This window comes from Protopterus annectens, chromosome 9.part0 (assembly GCF_019279795.1).
Source record: "Protopterus annectens isolate FY-2018-M chromosome 9.part0, PAN1.0, whole genome shotgun sequence".
NCBI lineage: Eukaryota > Metazoa > Chordata > Ceratodontiformes > Protopteridae > Protopterus > Protopterus annectens.
The window spans coordinates 766,975,197-766,996,318 of NC_056743.1; the positions used below are offsets into that span (position 1 = coordinate 766,975,197).

Sequence of the window (21,122 nt, forward strand, 5' to 3'; positions counted from 1 at the left end):
ACTTCGTTAATCACCAGGCAGGATAACCTTCCCTCACCTGTACTTTGACATTATCCTGGCCTCACACAAACCATCCACCAGAAGAGTATATATAGACAAATGTCAGAGATTCTCTATTTGATCTTAGAAAAGAAGGCTAGACCCATACTCTGCTCCAGTTACAGCAGACTTACAATATCTGTCAAAAATGTTCGAGGATGGAGCTGCAGCTTCTACCATACGAGTACATCTAGCAGCCATTTCTAACTTTCATAATAGGTTTGATAACTCTCCCCTCATTTCTCCTAGGTTATGCAAAACCTTTCTAAAAGGGATCTCACACATTAGGCATCCAATCAGGCAACCTATAGAACCATGGAGTCTCACGTTAGTTCTTTAGTCTTTAAGTCAGCCTCCTTTTGAGCCTGCAGCAAAGTATGACCTCATATTTTTATCTTGGAGGTCACTTTCTGGTAGCCATCAAGTCCACCAAACAAATTTCAGAGCTTCATGCATTTTAAAAGGCCATATTTAATCTTCCATAAGGACAGAGTATCACTCCTGATGAACCCCTCCTTTCTCTCCAAAGTTTTCAGATTTTTCCATCAATCAAACCATTGTCTTGCCAGTATTTTTCCCAAATTTTACTAAGAAAGGGGGAATACTGTCTACACTCTGGATGTGCATAGACAATTGAGGTTTTATCTAGACAGAACTAAAGCAGTACGTAAAACTGACCAACTTTTCATTTCCTTCTCTGAACTTAGAATGGGAAATTCTGTATCCAAGGTGACTATCGAAATGGCTTCGAGACTGCATACGCTACATCTATTCACTTGTGAAAAAGCCTATACCACAGAATGTTAAAGCTCACTCTACCAGATCTATGGCAACTTCTGTAGCCTTCCATTCAAGAGCCTCTATGGATGATGTTTGTGGAGCAGCCACATGGGCTACCTCTCACACTTTTATTAATCATTACAAATTGAATCTGGTCTCCAGAGGGAGAGCTGCCTTTGGCTAAGTGGTACTCAGGAATGTTCTTAAGGGGCCACCCAAGGAACACAAGGTAGCTTGGGATTCTCTCCCATCAGTGATGAATGGAAACAAGATAACATCAGGTAAAGAAGTTATGTCTTTGTGTAACATTCCATCTGTGGTGGTGGTCTTTCATTCATCACTTCCGTCCCTCCTTCCCCATCCAAAGGCTCCTGGGGGATATTTTGGGTCCATGTGGTGAGTTAGGGCATTTGTGCAGAAGTGGGCTCTGCTTTACTAATAGCAGACAAACCTCTATCTGAGGTAACAGAGAGAAGGGTACTGTGGGTAAAAGCTTAGCTCAAGAGTTTTTTGTCTGGCACGAGCTTGGTATTAGGCCAACTCTGTTCCGAGGACATAACTAACAACCCATCAGTGATGAATGAAAGATAACACAGATGGAACGTTATGATAAGACATGACTTTTTTTTTTTTTTTTTTTGCTGTTCTCTTTGTGATAAACCATTTCTAGCAGGGTTAGAGCCCATTCTACTAGGACTTTGGTGTCATCTGTGCTTTCACAACACATTATAGACTCTAATCCTTTTCCACGTACAGCATGGACCATTACTTATGGTTTCCTTGGTTCTTGAATTCTTTTCCTCCATGTGCATCATAAGCAATAGTAATCTACTCATACAGCTGAGGGTACTGCAACAGGGTACAGAATGTTGGAAGTCGTCCAAGTAAAATAACAGTAGATGATGTAATAGATCATTGTTGCAGTAGCTCTTCCCTCCCTCCTTATTTTTTGGATGTTTCCTAGGATTTGGGTGTATAAACCCATGTTTATATAATTACATTGGTTTTGTTTGTTCCTGGCATTTTATCTGTTCAGGGGTGTAGTCTTCTTCCTTGAGGCAAGAAAACTCTGAAGCTTATTGGTATCCAAACTGCCTTTTATATGGCTGTGCCCAAACTAAACAAAGTTCAGGTGTGTAGAAGGTGCTTTTGAGCTTTGAAACCTTGGTTGGTTGTCATCCTAGGCAAAGACAATCCATATAGCTTTAGGCTACACCAACAGTGAGCTATTAGAACATCTACTGTTACACAACTGTACTTGCTGTGGTTGATAGCAACAAGTTCATTTTTTTCGTTTACAAAATGGATGATTAATATGACATTAATGTAGCTAATTTTGTGTATTCTTTCTGCAGGCAACACAAAGATTTAGCACTGATGAATTTGGCAAATGTCTTGCATCGAGCTCATTTTTCGGCAGATGCTGCTATTTTGGTCCATGCTGCCTTAGATGTATCCACTGACCTTCTGACAAGTCATTACACTCTTGGGAATATATATGCTGTGAGTTTTTTTATTCTTCAGCTAAATATTTATAAATAGTAGGCCCCTTTTTAAAGGGCAGCTTTGAGTCTGGTTCTTGTCACCAGTCAGCTTTTCAAATGCTGTAGTTCATACATGTTTTAATTCTAATAGTAACGTTTTTCAGATGTCCTTCAAGAATGCAACTGCAGTCATAACATATGGGTTGTCCTGCCTCAGGCAGCCCTCGGTCGGCCGGATTCCAAAGTCTGGGTCCGACGTCGGCTGATGTCGCATTTCTCTCCGTCAGAGCGGCTGGAGTATATAAGCATCAGCCGACGCCATTTTCTTCAGTCTTTCTTGCCGCGCGGTGCCCGAAGCAGAAGCAGTTCGCAAGTACCGGTCGGTCAGCTCCTGTATTCTTCGAATCCGAAGTCATCAAAAAAAAAAAAAAAAGCTAAGTACCCCATTGGGGACCTTTTTCTTGCCTCAGCCGATGTCAGAAATTACTGAAAAAGTTAACAATTGTCCGTCTTGTGGTAAACAAATACCTCATAAGGATTTCCACTCTTGCTATCTTCCTTGCCTTGGCCCAGACCACGACGTCTCAGCCTGTGTCACCTGTGCTCGCTTCAATAAGCGCACTCTCAGGCGCCGGGCGGAGTTCGCTGAAGACTTTTTCGGCGATAATTTTGCTTATACAATGCCGTCAGAACTTCCGACATCGCAGACTCCCAAGAAACGAAAAGACCGGGACCGACATCCTCGGCCTGCGTCTTCCACCGACTCCACACCTAAACCTACCGCGAGTGCTCCGGTTCCCCCTGAGACTGTTATTTTACCGCTCCGAACCGAAGACACCGCATTACCGATACCTCCGATACCGGAGGCCACACTGACGCCAGTTATAGATTTTCCTCCGGATACTGAAACTGAGGAAATGCCCGAGACCATTGCTGTAGATAAGGTCACTCCTGCACGTGGAGCTGCTAGGCCTCCTATGGCCATGTTTATTAAGGCCTACACACGTGCAAAGGCAGCCAGCAAGACCAAGCACCTTTCTGCTAAAGCCTTACCTCAGCCTACTCCTGAGACACAAATCATGACTATGGCCGCAGACTTAATTTCCATGATTAGAGGTTCACAGGCCCATCCTGAGAGAGGATCCCAGCCTCCTTCTGATAAGAGGCCCCGGGTTGAACCCTCTGACCCTATCCCCTCAGATGAAGATTCTGAGAGTTCTGTCCACTCCGAGGGCCAGGAAGAGCTCTTCCAGACCTATGAGGACTCGGATGCAGAGGATTCCATCCCCTCGGCCTCCCCTCCTGAGGATATTTCCTTTGGGGAAGTTCTGCATACCATGAGGCCACATTTTAAGTGGCAAGGCCAGGAATATTCTGATTCCAGAAAGCGCCTTCGAACCTTCCTTAAAAAACCCCAACACAGGCCCCTGGCTATACCTATACCTCCTGTGCTTGATGTTTTGGATGACCTATACTCTGACTCCAGTGTTACCCCGGATACTCTTCCTCCTGCTCCAGCCAAGCCAGACAGATATTACAGGGTCCCAGAAACACATTCTCATTTCTTTAGGTCCCTGAGAAATAGTTTCTAAATCAACAGCATGGGCCCTAAAGGGGTTTCTGAATCCGCCTCCAAAAATCCTTTGCCTTCCAACAGGGAAGCTAGGTCTTTAGAGAGATGGGGGGAAAAAGGTCTACACCTCCACTACTTTATGTATGAGAGCTCTGAATTGCCTCTTTCATATGTTTCAATATCAGGATTACCTGTTAGATGATTTACAGAAAACATTGGCCTCTCCTGAACCTTTAGACAGGAAGTCTTTGCAGGACGCTGTACATAATTCTCAGCAAGTCAGCAATCACTTTCTGCAGTGTGGATATATGATGCATTGGAAGCTTCATGTAGGGCAGCTATGACAGGGGCGGTCATTCGTAGACATGCATGGTTAAAAGAACAACCTCTACCAGATCATGTTAAGGCAAAACTTCTTGATGCACCCTTGGAAAAGAACAAGCTTTTTGGTGCTAATGCTAAAGATGTGTTAAAGTCCATCGAGGAAAAAGCAAAATCAGTTCAGATGGTCAAAGATTTCCTCCAGGTTCAGCCACCCAGATTCAGCAGGAATTGGCCTTCTAAAAACTGGTCCTTTCCTAATCCTGAAAGATTTCAAAGGGGTAAAAACAGGCGTGGCCGTGGAAGAGGACAGTAAAGAGGTTCTTACAGGGGACGACAATGGCAGCCAGCAAACCAAAGAAGTGACACAGGGGTCTCCCCTGCCCCACAGGGACAATCTCAATGGCTTTCCTCTACTTCCGCTGACCAAGGAGCAAATAGAAGCTCCCTTGGGTGGAAAATTATCTCTGTTTTCAGACAATTGGCACAGATTGACAAAGGACAAATGGATTTTGGACATTATAGACCAAAGTTACAGGTTCCACTTTCATACCTTACCAAGAAAACAAGGCATGCCAAGCCTACCACAAAACCAGAGGGCAGAGGCTATCAAGCAAATTTATCTGCTTGCTCAGATCAAAGCAATAGAAAGAGTTCCACAACAAGAACAAGGCCAGGGGTTTTACTCAAGACTGTTCCTTGTTCCAAGAAAAGAAACTCAATGGAGACCAATACTGGATTTGTCCGCATTAAACACTTTTCTCATAGTACCAAAGTTCAAAATGCTGACTCTACAGCAACTCCTTCCCATGCTGGGCAAGGGGTCTTGGCCGATTACTCTGGATCTCAAGGAGGCATACCTGCATGTCCCTATCAGACACAGCTGCAGAAGATACCTCAGATTTCTTGCAGGGCCAGAGCATTATCAATTCTCAGCATTGCCATTTGGCTTATCTACTGCGCCCAGAGTATTCACAAAATGCCTGGCTTCAGTAATTGCTCATTGCAGGCTCCAGGGGATCCAAATTTACCTGTACCGGGACGACTGCCTCATACAAGCGGACGACAAATTGATTTTGACAAAAAACTTGAACTATGTCATACAATTGCTACAGGCTCTGGTATACACAGTCAACTTCCAAAAGTCAAGACTTCAGCCATCCCAGCAAATAACCTTCTTAGGAGCCAATCTAGACACAGCCTCTCAAATGGCTTACCTGACAGAAGACAAGCAAGAGAAGTTAACTCATTATTTCAAAGGTTTGGCAAAACTCACCCAGATGACTGCAAGGAGATTCCTACAGGCCCTGGGTTACATGGCATCCTGCATTCTCCTGGTTCCATTAGTAAGACTACACATGAGAAAGCTTCAATGGTACCTAAAAAGCCTATGGTCTCAGCACAGCAACAACCTAGAGACAACCATACTGCTCATTCCATGCTTACAAAAGGAATTCCTATGGTGGGCTTTGGCAAGCCAAGCAAACACAGGTATGTCATTCAAAAACCCTCAGATAACGCAGACCATGACCACAGACGCCTCAGACCTTGGATGGGGGGCGCACATGGAGGGCAGATGTATACAAGGACAATGGTCTCCAAAGGAAGCACATCTGCATATAAACCAAAAGGAAATGCTGGCTGTAATGCATGCCATCGAGGCCTTTCAACAACAACTTCAACAAGGCCATCTACTGATACGGACAGACAACACCACTGTGATGTGGTACATAAACAAGCAAGGGGGCACCCATTCTTACCCCCTTTGCAGACCGACAATGAATCTTTGGGAAAAATCACTGAGCCTAAACATAGAGTTGCAATCCCAGTTTGTTCCAGGCAAAGACAGTGTGCTGGCGGACAGCCTAAGCAGGAATTTCATAGATCCACACAAGTGGAGGTTACATCCGAAAATCTTCACACAACTCTCCTCGACATGGGGCAGGCCAGAAGTAGACCTATTTGCCTCCCACCTCAACCATCATCTACAAAAATTCTGTTCAAGGACATACCATCCACAAGGTTGGAAAATAGATGCTCTTTCATTCAATTGGAACCTCCTACAAATCTATGCATTTCCACCTCTGCCACTGATGACCACAGTATTACTAAAGATCAAAGCAGAGAGGCCCAAGGGGATCCTAATAGCTCCAGACTGGCCAAGACAACACTGGTATCCACTACTACGGAGCATATGTCACAACAAAAAGTGGGCCCTTCCCCAATGGCCCCTACGTTTGACTCAACACAACTTCAAAACAGTGCATCCAAACCTTCAGACGCTGCAGCTAACAGCCTGGGAGATACCATGAATAACCTCAATCTATCTCTCTCCAAGGAAGTTCAGCGGATATTAACAGAAGCTCGAAGACCATCCACCAGAAAGGTTTACTTAGCAAAATGGAAGAGATTCAGCATTTGGAATACCAGCAAGGGGCATGATGCATCATTATTGAACATCCCACTCATCCTGGAATATTTGGCAGATATGCTACAGAATGGACTCTCATATTCTTCCATAAAGATACATGCTTCAGCTATTTCAGCAAGATATAACACTGATCCGCCTGTGTTTTCACATCCTTTAAGGCAATTCCTTAGGGGGATCAAGAACATTAAGCCACCAAGAAAGGCTCCAGTGCCAGCTTGGGACCTCAACTTTGTCCTAGAAAAACTGACTCTACCTCCCTTTGAGCCAGCAGCTTCAGTGGACTTACAATTTCTCTCATGGAAGACAGCTTTCCTGTTGGCAATTACCTCAGCAAGAAGGGTTTCGGAACTACAGGCCCTAATGGCAATACCACCATTCATAATCTTTCACAGAGACAGGGTCTCCTTAAGAACCAACCCTACCTTTATGCCAAAGGTGGTATCTAGGGTCTCTCTAAATCAAGCTATTCACCTGCCTACTTTCTTCCCCAATCCTGAGAGCAAAGGGGAAAGACTGTTGCATACCTTGGACATTCACAGACAACTTCGCTACTACCTGGACAGAACCAAGACCAGTAGGAAGTCTGATCAGCTTTTTCTAGCTTACGCCCCTGGAGTACAAGGAAAAGCAATTTCCAAACAGACTATTTCAAAGTGGATTGGACATTGCATCAGATTTTGTTATTCCTTCCATGGGAAGAATGTTCCAGCCAATGTCAGACCACACTCCACCAGAGCTACAGCCACCTCTACAGCATTCTTAAGAGGGGTGCCTACAAAAGACATTCTAGAAGCTGCTACATGGAGCTCCGTGCATACATTCTCCAAACACTACAATCTTCCTTTATACTCCAGATCCAGAGCAGGCTTTGCTTCGGCAGTCCTGCAGGGTTTGATTGCCACACCATCTCTTTCCTAGAGCATTCCTCCTCCCCCAGCTAAGCTATGGTATTCAACCCATATGTTATGACTGCAGTTGCATTCTTGAAGGACATAGTACAGTTTTGTACCTACCATAAATGTAGATGTCCGATAGATATGCAACTGTAGTCGGATTTCCCCCCCTCCATACCCCTCTATGCCTTGGGTCCACTCCTATCCCTGTTTCTCTTAGCTGGGGATATCTGTTATGGTGTATCTGTTTATTGCTTACTTATTTGTCTGGAATCCTGTTTTTGTCTTCCAATTTGATTACAGCCTTCCTTGGAGGGCACCTGGCATCTGGGGCAAGAAACACTGAAGAAAATGGCGTTGGCTGATGCTTATATACTCCAGCCGCTCTGACGTCGGAGAGAAATGCGACATCAGCCGACGTCGGACCCAGACTTTGGAATCCGGCCGACCGAGGGCTGCCTGAGGCAGGACAACCCATATGTTATGACTGCAGTTGCATATCTATTGGACATCTACATTTATGGTAGGTACAAAACTGTACTTTTTCAGAAGTAACCTGAGTTGTATGTTGCTGTTAGATGATGGAGTTATTAGAAAAACAAGTATGATGTAATATGGCTTGTCTTTTTTTTATCTTTTAGGGAAGAAATGAATCATGGAATGCTTCAAAATGTCTTTCAGAGAGAATGCTCAGTGTGACCGAATATGTTTTTAGAAATGACTGAGAACATTTGACTTAGAGTAGAAACACCTTTATTGAAATGTCACTTGTGACATATGCAAGTTTACATTTATATAAAAGTAATCAAGCTGTATTAAGTTTACATTTACAAACATTATATTTCACATATATTGTTGTATATTAGATGAGCTAAGCAGCATTTCATGAAGTATTCACTTCCTGCCTTTTTTAAAACAAACATTTTTGTTAAACCAACACTAATGACATAGGCAGTCATGCATTTATGTAAATGAAAACAAACCACACTGACGCAATCCTAGTAACAAGCATTTTACATAACCAGCCATACTGACACACTCCAGTTGAAACGTTCACTTATCTACCCAGTCATTTTAAGTCAAACATTACATTGTACATTTAAGTCCTGCTTTTTTTTAAATCTAATTCTTTCCCTATATATATTGTTCATACAATTCCCATTTTTCCTATGTAGTTTGCTCCTACCCTTTTCTAGAGATCTCAATTCCAGTTTTATCTCTTACTATATTCACTACTTGTATAGTTGGTTTAGATTTTGACTTCCATTTCCTAGTAATTGCTTTTCTGGCAGCCACCATAATTAGACATAGCAAGGTTTTACCATGTCTAGACAATTCCAATTCTGTATCATAGCTAAGAAAAATCAACTCCCCCATCACACCAATCTGCCCACCCAGCATGTGCAACAGTGCATCCCACGGGGAATCCCTAACGTCCTCCAACTCACTGCAGTCCCAGAAGATTTTCCCAATTACCTCTTTCTTACCCATCACAACTCCGACATTTGCTGTGTACCTGTGGAAAAATTCTCTGGAGTCTTCTTGGGGTATAAAATATCTATGTAAACATTTCCAAGGAAAAAGTCCTAAATCTTCTAGGTTTTGTTGCATATTTGGGAGACACAAATATATTCTCCTATTTCTTTGTGAATTGCTTATCCAGTCTATATTCCCAATCTTTTGTATCATCCTTTGATTCTTAGTTATCATGCAATATTATATATGCTCCAATAATTATTCCTTTTTTAATGGAAGCTTCTGTTCTAGATTCTACTAAACTCTACCAGTTGTGTCTTTCGGCTTTTCCCAGTTAGGGGTTGCCACAGCGGAACTCTGGTCCGCTAATGCTTGGCAGTTGATTTTAACATGCAGGGTTGCCAGCCCTGACGCACAACCAACCCTGACGCCCATTCACATATGTCTCCATGCAGAAGACGCTCTAGCTGAGAATCGAACCGGACAGTGTCTTACTGTGAGGCGACAACGCTACCGCAGCACCAACTCTACCAGTGCTGGTGTTAAATGTAGGACCCCCCCCCCATTTTTCTCTTTGCTTATATTCTGATATCAATCTTTCATAGGGAGGATAATCTCTAACTTGCAGTCCAAATAAATTCTTGGCGTCTTCCCATTCTGTCATCTTTCCCTGTCTAGTTATTTGCTCCAGTACCTTTGTTCCTTTGCTAGTTTTCTCCATTAAATTACAGCCCTGTCTTGCCTATATTCCTAATTGCAACCATCTTTATTGACAGAATTTCCTTTCTCTATTCCTTTGTTGGCTTAGTTTTTAAAATATTTTCTGCTACTTTATAGGTATAATATTGTGTATGATTATTGTTCTCCTTTTAAGGCCTGCATCTAAAATTCCATTCTCTCCTTGTTTCTTGAGCTTCCTCCAGATGTTCTTCATGTTTCACTGTTGCAGTCATTACATTTGGGTTATCCTGCTGACAGGCTACCCTCAGTCGGCCTGAATTCCAAAGTCTTGGTCCGGCATTGGTTGTTTTCACCTCCTCCCTGACGTCAGAGCGTCGGGGGTATAAAAGATGCAGCCAACGCCATTTTCCCCAGTTATTCCTGCCGCGCGGTGCCCGAAGCAGAAGCAGTTCACAAGTGTAAGTCGGACGACTCCTGAGATTTTCGTGTTCGAATTTCAGATCCGAAGTCTTCATTAAAAGCTAAGTACCCCGTTGGGGAAAACTTTTTTCTTGCTCCAGACCTATGTCAAAAAGTTAATAATTGTATTTCTTGTGGTAAGCAAATACCTCATAAGGATTTTCATTCTTACTGTATTCCTTGCCTAGGCCCTGACCATGACGTTGCTTGTTGTCTAGCTTTGTGCTAGATTTAACCAGCTCACTATAAAGCGCCGGTATGATTTTGGTTTTCACTATTTTGGCAGAAGATTTAGTTACACTATGCCATCGGATAGCCAACTGACTACCGCAGTTCACAAGAAACGCAAAGAAAAAGATAAGGACAGGCATCCAAGGTCTAAAACAGACGACTAGGCTTCATCTAAGCCAGTCGCCTGTTCGCCGGCTCAGTGAGGCGCTTTCGCAGCCCCTGATGCCCGCTACTTTGGACCCGCAAGCCCCTACAGACTCACACGTGGAGTCGCCTAGGCTGCTGGAAGCTCACTGTATTGGACCTTCAGAAACTATTCCCTCAGATGGGTCCGGAGCTGCTGAGCAGGCATTGGCTTCTGAGGGTGTTTTCAGAACTACTCAGTTGTACATTAAAGCAACTCCAGTTACAAAGGCAAAGACTAAAGCATCTTTAAAGACAAAGAAACAAGTGCAACAGCCTCATGGTCAGGCCTCCATGCCTAAAAAACAGATGCTCAAAATGGTCGAAGACTTAATTACTTTGATCAGGGGTTCCCATCCCCCTCCTGATAAGAGGCCTAGGCATGAAACAGAATATGAATCTTCAGATCAGCTTTCCATTTCTTCAGATTCCTCTTCTGATCAGGAATACTCTCTCCCTCCCTATGAGGATTCTGATGCTGAAGAATCTATCCATTCAGCCTCTCCTCCTGATAGTTACCACCTGTCCCACTTTGCGAGGGACAGTCCCTCTTTGGGCAGTTGTGTCCTGACAAAAAATTAAAAAAATGGCACATGTCCTGAGATTTTGGGACAAAATTATTTCCTATATTTTATGTAATAGTTGCATAAAACAGTTATTCTGTATCAAAAATACGTAAATGTTATAAGAAACAGAATAAGCAACTAAAATGCTACAAGAATAAGCTTTTATTTAGGCAAAAAAGTTAAGCTCTATCCTTTGTACTGACTATGGGTATGTGTCGGTCTGTAAAATCTGATGTTTGTACCGAAAATGTCCCACTTTGGCCATTTGAAAAGGTGGCAACCCCGCTCCTGAGGATTACTCTTTTGGGGAAACCTTGCATACCATGAGGGAACATTTCCACTGGGAGATTATTCTGAATCTAAGAAAAGGCTCAGGGACTTTCTTTTACTCCCACAACACAGGCCCCTAGCTATTCTGCCTGTCTTGGACATTGTAGATGATGTATTTTCAGAGTCCAGTCTGACCCCTGACTCCTTACCTCCAGCTCCTGTTAAGCCAGACAGGTACTACAGGGTACCTGACTCTCATAAATTCCTTTTCAAGAACCCGGCTGCTGATCCAGAAACTATTTTTCAGGGTCCCAAAGGGGTCAAGGCATCCACTGCAAAAAACCCTACCCCCTTCCGACAGGGATTCTAGGGCATTAGACAGATGGGGAAAGAAGATTTACACCTCTGCTACCTTGGCTGTAAGGGCTTTAAATTGTCAATTTCATATGCTCAAATATCAGCAATATATTATGTCACTGCTTAAACAGAAAATGTTGATAAATTCTGAAGGTGCAGAAAACAAAGAAATGCAGGATTTATTGCATGCAGCTGAACAAGTTGGAAAGCATACTTTGCTATGTGGTTTTGATTCTTTGGAGGCCTCCTGCAGGGCCGCTGTTACGGGTTCTGTCATCAGGAGGCATACTTGGTTAAAGGAACAAATCTGCCTGATCATGTCAAAGCAAAATTATTGGATGCTCCATTACAGCATGATACTTTGGTGTTAAAGAAAATGGAGGACAAAGCTAAATTTATGCAAACAGTCAAGGATTTCTTACAGTTACAGCCTCCAAGATTTAGCAGACACTGGCCTACAAAGAATTGGTCCTTTCCAGTGTCAGACAGACCACAAAGGGGCAGATATAGACACCCAAGAGGCAGATCCCAGCCCCAAGGTTCATACAGATCTAGACAATGGGGTGCTTCTACCTCCAAAAGTGGAGAAGACAAATCACAGCCTTACAGGAGACAGTCCCAATGACTTCCCCTTGCCTACGCCAAGCACTTATCTTTTGGCAGTGCCTTTAGGGGGAAAACTAGCACTTTTTGCTCCAAAATTGGCACATAACCCAGGACAAATGGGTCTTAGACATAGTGTCACAGGGCTACAAGTTTCACTTTCATACCCTGCCAAGGGCAAACGGTTGGCCAGCTCTACCAAAAAATCAATGGGTAGAGGCACAAAAACAAGTCTCATCTCTCCTGGACGTGAGGGTCATTCAACAAGTACCAGAACAAGAGCAGGGACAAGGATTGTACTAGACTGTTCTTGGTACCCAGAAAGGACAAAGCCACAAAGCCTGGAGACCAATACTGGACTTATCTATTCTAAACACATATCTGGATATACCAAAATTCAAAATGTTGACCTTACAGCAGCTTCTGCCCATGCTGGGCAAGAAGGCTTGGCTTGTGACTTTAGACTTAAAAGAGGCATAACCTGCATGTCCCAGTCAGACAAACATGCACACGATACCTCAGATTCAAAGCTGACTCGATGCACTATCCGTTCTCTGCACTGCCCTTTGGCTTATCTACTGCGCCCAGGGTCTTCACAAAGTGCCTGGCTCCAGTAATTGCATTCTGCAGACAAAGAGGAATACAAATATATCCTTACTTGGACGACTGCTTCATTCAAGCAGAGAACAAGGACATTGTACTACAGAATCTGGCATTTGTAAAAAGATTACTACCATGCCTAGGGTACACAGTCAGCGAGCAAAAATCAAAACTAGTACCCTCTCAAGAGATAATATTCCTGGGAGCAAGCTTAAATACAACTGCCCAGATGGCTTATCTGAGGCCAGACAAACAAAGGGAACTGATTACCTACTTCACACGGTTGGCAGCAAAGGCCCAGTTATCTGCAAGAAAAATTCTGCAGGCTTTGGTCTTCATGGCATCCTGCGTTCTACTAATTCCATATGCAAGACTGCATATGAGGAAACTTCAGTGGTACATAAAAAGTGTTTGGACTCAGCATTGCCACAGCCTGGAAACAATAATTACTCTCATTCCCTGCCTGCAGCTGGAGTTTCAATGGTGGGCGAAGGCCTGTCACCAGAATAAGGGACAGCCATTCACCTTACCCCCAGCCAGGCAGACATTGACAACGGATGCATCAGATTATGCCTGGGGGGCACACATGGCAGGAAGATGTATTCAAGGCACAGGGTCCGCCAGCCAAATGCATCTACATATCAATCAAAAAGAGATGCTAACTGTTCAGAATGCCCTGACAGCCCTCAAGGACCTACTTCATCCGGGACAGCTACTGATAGAGAGAGACAATACCACGGTCATGTAGTATATAAACAAGCAGGGAGGCGCTCATTCTTACCCCCTCTGCAGACTAGCCATGACTTTGTGGGACAGGGCATTAACTTACAAAGTACATATGCAGGCACAATTCCTGCCAGGAAAGATAAATACTCTGGCAGACGAACTAAGCAGAAACCTCATGGATCCCCACGAATGGAGATTGGATCCACAAGTCTTCAACATAACAAGGAAATGGGGATGCCCGGACATAGACCTATTTGCCTGTCCTCACAACTGCCAACTAAAGAAATTCTGCACAAGGACTTATCACAGACGAGCATGGAAAGTGGATGCCCTATCTTTCAGCTGGAAAAACTTAACAGTATATGCCTTTCCTCCCCAAGGGTACTCCTAAAGGTCAGACGAGAAGCCAAGAATGATACTGATTGCCCCAGACTGGCCCTGTCAGTACTGGTATCCAATCCTAAGGAACTTCTTTCAATGTCCAGCCTGGACCTTACCTCAAATACCTCACCTACTGTCCCAACAAAACAATCCGATCCTGCAAGACCTTAAATCTGGCAGCATGGCGGATAATGTTGTCATACAAAACACACCTCTCACTAAAGCGGTGATGGATGTCATTTTGGAGGCCAGGAGGCCTAGTACTAGAAAATCTTATGCTGGAAAATGGAAGAGATTTTGTGCTTGGAACCAGGCACAAGGAATTGACACAGCAGTACCAAATATTTCTCAGATCTTGCAATACTTAACCGAGATGCTGGACAAAGGCCTAGCCTTTTCATCAATTAAAATTCATGCCTCTGCCATTTCGGTTCATTTATAATACAGAGCCACCAATCTTTTCTCATCCTTTAAGGCAATATCTCAGAGGAGCCAAAAACTTAAGGCCTCCAAGGAGATCACCAATACCTGCATGGGACCTCAATTATGTTTTGGAAAAACTCACTCTGCCCCCTTTTGAGCCAGCCGCTACAGCTGATATAAAGGTTTTATCTTGGAAAACAGCTCTGCTCTTAGCAACAACCTCTGCAAGATGAGTCTGAGCTACAGGCACTCATGGCTGTGGAACCTTTTATCATTTTTTTTATCCAGACAGGGTTTTTCTGAGGACAAACCCTACATTTATGCCTAAGGTAGTGTCCAGTGTGGCCCTTAACAAAACTATTCATCTGCCTACTTTTTATCCAAACCCACAGAATAAGGGGGAGAGAATTCTGCATTCTTTGGACATAGACAGCTACGCTTTTACTTGAACAGAACCAAAGCTTTCAGAAAGACTGAGCAACTACTAGTGGCATATGCTACAGGATCCCAAGGAAAGGCCATCTCAAAGCAGACTATTTCAAAGTGGATTGGCCACTGCATTCGTTTCTGCTATTCACACCATGGCAAGCCAGTGCCTAAGGGCATTAGGTCACATTCTACCAGAGCAGCAGCCACTTCAACAGCCTTCCTCAGGGGAGTACCAACCAAAGACATTTTAGAGGCTGCTACCTGGAGTTCAGTGCACACCTTTACAAAGCACTATCCTTTACCACTCTACTATAAATCCAGGGTAGGCTTTGACACTGCAGTTCTGCAGGGCCTCATAGCCGCTCCTAATGCTATTTAGCTCCAGCCTACCATCCATAGCTTTGGGATTCAACCTGTGTAATGACTGCAGCAGTGAAACATGAAGAACATAATACAGTTGTGTACACTTACCATAAATGTAGATATTAGTGCATTCACTGTTGCAGTCCAGGCTACCCACCCACCATCCCCCCATTTCTTTGCTGGAACTTATCTACACTTCTCTAATCTATGCAGCCTATGTGGTGTATTTGCTTGTAGATGAAGATATTACACATTTTTAGCCTACCCTTTTGGGGGCGCCTGACATCTAGGGCAAGAAAAACTGAAGAAAATGGCGTTGGCTGCATCTTTTATACCCCTGGGGCTCTGACATCAGGGAAGAGGCGACGGCAACCGACGCCGGACCAAGACTTTGGAATTCAGGCCGACTGAGGTTAGCCTGCCAGCAGATAACCCAAGTGTAATGACTGCAACAGTGAATACACTTGAAGATCTACATTTATGATAAGTGTACACAACTGTACTTTTCATCATCATCCCTTTCCACTTTGAATTGTATTTTTCTGCTTGTGCTATGTGTAAGAGCCTTGGCTGTGTATCTCTGAAAACCCCCTTCAAATCGGATAATCCCAATCTGCCTTGTTCTGCTGGAAGAATCACATTAACCCACTTAACTCTTGTCATCTTCCCCTCCCAGATAAAGTCCTTCAGCTCCTATTTGGTAACCACAACTTCTCTGGTTGATAAAAATATGCCTGACCTCTGTACAAGACTAATGGGACTGAAAACATTTTTAACTGCTTGTATCTTATCCATATAACAAGGCTTCCAATTTCTAGGTTTTTTTGTATTATATTTTGTTTAGTCTTTTACAGATGACCTTAGCTGCCACACCAAAATCATTTTTTAATCCATACTCATAAATACTATTTTTATCATGTCCCCATAAATACAGATATTGCTGAGACAATTCACATGGTGGGTACATAATTTACCATTATTGCCTTTGTTTTAGCTTCATTAATTTTGTATCCCGATAAGATGTGAAAATGTGTCAGTTTCACAACACTGTAATCTCTTTTTGTGGTTTTGTCAGGTATAAAATATCATCTGCAAGTAGAGCCAGCTTTTCTTGACTACCATACTAATTATATCCTTGAATTTCTGAGTGCCTTATTTTCTTTGCCAGTGGTTCTAAATAGAATGCAAATAGCGAAGGGGAAAGAAGACGTCCCTACCTGCTCAAGCAGACATTGGAGCGGACTCCTCCTACTTACATTTTCATCTCCAATCCGTCCTATATCCTCATCAGTCTTATAATTTTTTTCAGGAAATGCAAATGCTTCCATTGCCCTGGTCATAAAGTCCTAGCTTACTCTGTCAAATGCTTTCTCTGCCTCAAGACCCAGCAAAAACAATGGTGTTTTCTTGCGTTTTGCTTCTTTCTGGATCATCAGTGTTCTGTTAATGTCAAATGTTTGCCTCCCCTCCACAAAACCACATTGATACTTATCAGGTATAAAGGATGACAACTCAAAGGGTAAATAATCCGATACCCACCAGCAGTCCAACAAATAGAAGCAATTCCACAGGGTAACTGAGTAACACAAAGCTGAATGATTTAATAGACATCCATAATCATGACAGTTTATTCCATGTAAAAAAACAGGCAAGCGTTTTCACTCAGTAGGGCTTCATCAGACCATATAAAACTAAAGCAGCATAAATTTATATCTAAAAACAGCGGGAAAACAGCACTTAATTAGTTCTTAAAGACACATCCAGGCAATTAAAACTATTCTTCAAAAAAATTATATATAACAACATATATCTATAGCAAAAAAAATACACATGTATACATTCATATAAATGCATATCCCTAACCATAAACACATCTCAAAATAAAAAAATAATCATCATCTTTCGGCTTTTCCCGGTTAGGGGTTGCCACAGCAGATCACCTGTCCGCTCATGATTGGCAGTAGAGTTTTATGGTGTTGAGTTGCCAGCCCCGTGCCCAACCTTCCACAGAAGGCGCACACATGCCTAGGGCCAATGCAGAGTGTCCAATCCACCTACAGCATGTCTTTGGGATGTGAGAGGTAACCGGAGCACCCAGAGGAAACCCACGCGACCAAAGGGAGGACATGCAGACTCCGCACAAAAGGCACCCCAGCCGAGGATCGAACTAGAGAACCTCTTGCTGTGAGGCGACAGCGCTAACCGCTGCAACACCGTGGCCACCCAAAGAGGAAAAAAAAAAAAATAAAAAGGGACAATCAGGTCCTTAGCCCCCTGAATTTCAAAACAGGTTTAAGGGGCACCTTATCATTAAGCCCAGGATACTGGTCAGCCCTAAGTCTAATAATTCATCTAGTTTCCCAGGTCTCAGTTACATTCCTGATGTTGCCTCCCCGTGGGCTGAGATAGACCATCTCAATAACCATAAACTTAAACCAGTGGCTCTCATCAGTATCCAAGACATGTTTAGAGACTGCATTCACTGTCGACCTAATTCTTATCCGATAAAGATGTTCGCATATCCTATCCCTAAATCTCTGTCTTGCCCACATAGAACATATGACAGGATACACAGTATGCAAGATATATACCACATGTTTTGTCATACAATCGGCAACCACTCGAAACAGAAACCTATAGTTCGTCAATGAGTGTACAAAAGCACCACCAGTATCAGTCACAGAAATTACATTGATTGCTGGTATATTGAGTATATATTGGTTACCATGGATGTTAAGTCCCTTTTCACCATCATCCCTAATAGGGAAGGGGTTGAGAAAAGTCCATGAATACTTAATGTTGAGCACTGACTAGTCCATGAATACTTAATGTTGAGCACTGACTACACTAGGTTGTCTATTGATTTGTTGTGCGTCTTTTTAGAGGTAGTCTTAGAGAATAATTTTTATTAGTTTTGGTACACAATGTTATTTACAGTGAGATAGTGTAGCTATGGGCACTTCTTGTTCCAATAGATACGCCAGTCTCTTTATGGCAGCTTGGGAAAGGGATATTTTGTTTAAATTAGATTTTTTTTTGGATTGCGGCATTTTGTAGACAATTTGTTTGTTTGGAAAGGTAGCCAGGATGGTCTTTGGTGTTTTTTTTTTGATCAGGTTAACAATTCCTATGACTACCTGAAGTTTAGTTTTGAGTTTTCTTCCCACTGGATCTCATTTTTGGGCGTCTTTCTGGAGAGGCTGGAAAATGGTCTATTGCATACAGATGTTTATAGGAAGCCCTGCCATTGTAATGCCCTCCTACATAGACATAGCATGCACCCTGGATGTGTTTGCCAATGTGGTTACGGGTCAGGCCATGAGGGTGCCTCGCTATAACCCGTCAGAAACTGGCTTTAGTAGTGAGTTGGATGATCTACGACAGAGGTTAGGTGCTAGAGCCTATAGTGAGAGAGAGATTGCGAGCGGAATGGATGGCCTCGATCTTAGAAGGGGCGCAGCTGCACCGTATTTTTCTGATGTTACAGGGAATGGTGAGCCTGGCCCTTCAGTTAGGCCTGAAGTGTTTAGGGTCCCTCTGTTCTACACTGAAGATGTGGGTTTTATCAAGGATGTTATTAGGCAACATTGGGAGAGCTTAAGAGTGGATCCTGATATCAGGGAGATTGCTGGTGAAGCTCTGCACTTTGTATATAAGAACAAGCCCAGTTTGAAAAGGCTTTTATGTTATCCCAGGGTTAGCCATAGGACTGTAAATCCTGGTGATGTAGGCACATCTCCCTGCAATCAATGTAATTTTTGTGACGTTATAGATACTGGTGTTGCTTTTGTACACCCACTGACGAACTATAGGTTTTGGTTTCAAGTGGTTAACGATTGTATGACAGAACATGTGGTATATGTTGCATACTGTGTATCCTGTTATACGTTCTATGTGGGCAAGACAGGAGATTTAGGGATAGGATACCTGAACATCTTTATCGGGTAAGAATTAGGTCGACAGTGAATGCACTGTCTAAACATGTCTTGGATACTGATGAGAGCCACTGGTTTAAGTTTATGGTTATTGAGATGGTCTATCCCAGCTCACAGGGAGGCGACATCAGGAATGTAACTGAGACCCGGGAAACCAGATGGATTATTAGACTTAGGGCTGACCAGTGTCCTGGACTTAATGATAGGGTGCCCCTTAAACCTGTTTTGAAATCCAGGGGGCTAAGGACGTGATGGTCCCTTTTTTATTTTTTATTTTATTCATTTTTTATTTTTATTTTTGAGATGTTTATGGTTAGGGATATGCATTCATATGAATGTATACATGTGTATTTTTCTTATGCATATAAGTTATTATTTCATATATATTTTGAAGAATAGTTTTATTTGCTTGGATGTGTCTTTAAGAACCAAACAAGTGCTGTTTTCCCGCTGCTTTAGTTCTGTATGGTCTGATGAAACCCTACTGGGTGAAAGTGCTTGCCTGTGTTTTTTTTTTACATGGAATAAACTGTCATGATCATGGTGGATGTCTATTGAATCATTCAGCTTTGTATTACTCCGTTACCCTGTGGAATTGTTTTTATGTGATACTTATCCATCAGTTTTGGCATTACTTTTGCCATTCTCTTAACTACTAAAGACATGAACACTTATCTAATCATGGTTTATTATTGAAATGGGCCTGTATGGAGCTGGATCTGATGGATCTTAACCCTCTTTAGGTATTGCATCTGTCACTGCTTTCTTCCAGGATGTTGTACTTCATTTTTAAGTACTGTTAAATAAAACCTTCCAGATCCTTTTGTTTTTTTCCTCTTGTAGCTTCCAAGCTTCCACAGGAATATCATCCATTCCTGTGGACTTTCCTGTAGACTGGTTAAACATCACAATTTTTATCTCATCTCCTCCTCTTCTAAGCATTAGTAATTGAGCCTCATCTACCTCTAACCTTGGTATATTTAATTCTTCCATAAATATTTCCATTTTTATCTTTTTTTGATTTCTATATTTCTCTGCTTTATACAGACTTGCACAGAATTTCCAAAATATTTCTAATATCTCCACAGGATCTCCTTTCTACTTTCTGTTGCCTGAGTTGTGCTAAAAGCTTTTGAGCTCTAGTGTTGTCAAAAAGCAATTGCTTAACAGTAGTCTTTCTAAATTCATGTATATTATTGAGGTAATCCCTTATTTTCTGCTGCGCATTTTGCAGTTCATCCTCTTGATGTCCTCCTATTCTCATGTTGCAGTATTCCAAACCCTTGGGTTATTCTCTGCTAGCTATATGAACGTCTGGCCAGTATACAAAAGCTTCTAGTCACTGCTAGGTACATGGGATGTCTGACGTTTGCCGAGGGAGTATGAGCCTTATGATGTCTGTACATACCTTTCCTGAGAACTTATCTGCTGCCAGTCGAACATTAGCTCTTCCTGTCATTGGATCTTTGAATTAAAAGACAAATGCCCCATTGGGACCATTTTTTTGCTTCGCTTGGGTCACTGCATGCCTGATTAAGCTCATATCATCTAGGAAAGGAAAGTGCAGGTGCAGACTTAAGATCCCCCATAAGGATGCCCACAAGCTGTGCCTAAACATGACTATAAGACCTGCGCGATCTGTCGGGCATTCATACCAAAGACCCTCTGCAGTCTACATGCCATGAATATTTGCCTACAATGCCAGCATTGTAAACGCTTGGTGCTAATGATGGAGGGCCTGTCCAGTCAGACTGTAGAGCCACCTAAAAAGAAGGCCAAAATTTCCAGCCTGGAACCTGCTGCTGCACCTCCTCTACCCACCATTCCTCCTGTGGCCGACAGCCTGGAGGAACGTTTGGAATCTGCTGAAACCGGTATAGTGGGTACCATTTGGGAGACCGCAGAGCCTAGGGTGGAA

At 42.9% G+C, this 21,122-nt stretch overlaps 1 protein-coding gene across 2 annotated transcripts in view; it reads left to right on the top strand.

The window, feature by feature from the left end:
• Nucleotides 1–21,122, top strand: part of TTC17 (tetratricopeptide repeat domain 17) — a 3,338,929-nt gene that overhangs the window by 658,073 nt on the left and 2,659,734 nt on the right. For both annotated transcript variants that reach the window (XM_044083397.1, XM_044083398.1), the window contains exon 7: nucleotides 2,175–2,322. In XM_044083397.1, the coding sequence (XP_043939332.1) occupies nucleotides 2,175–2,322 (148 nt within the window). The remainder of the gene's footprint in view (nucleotides 1–2,174; nucleotides 2,323–21,122) is intronic.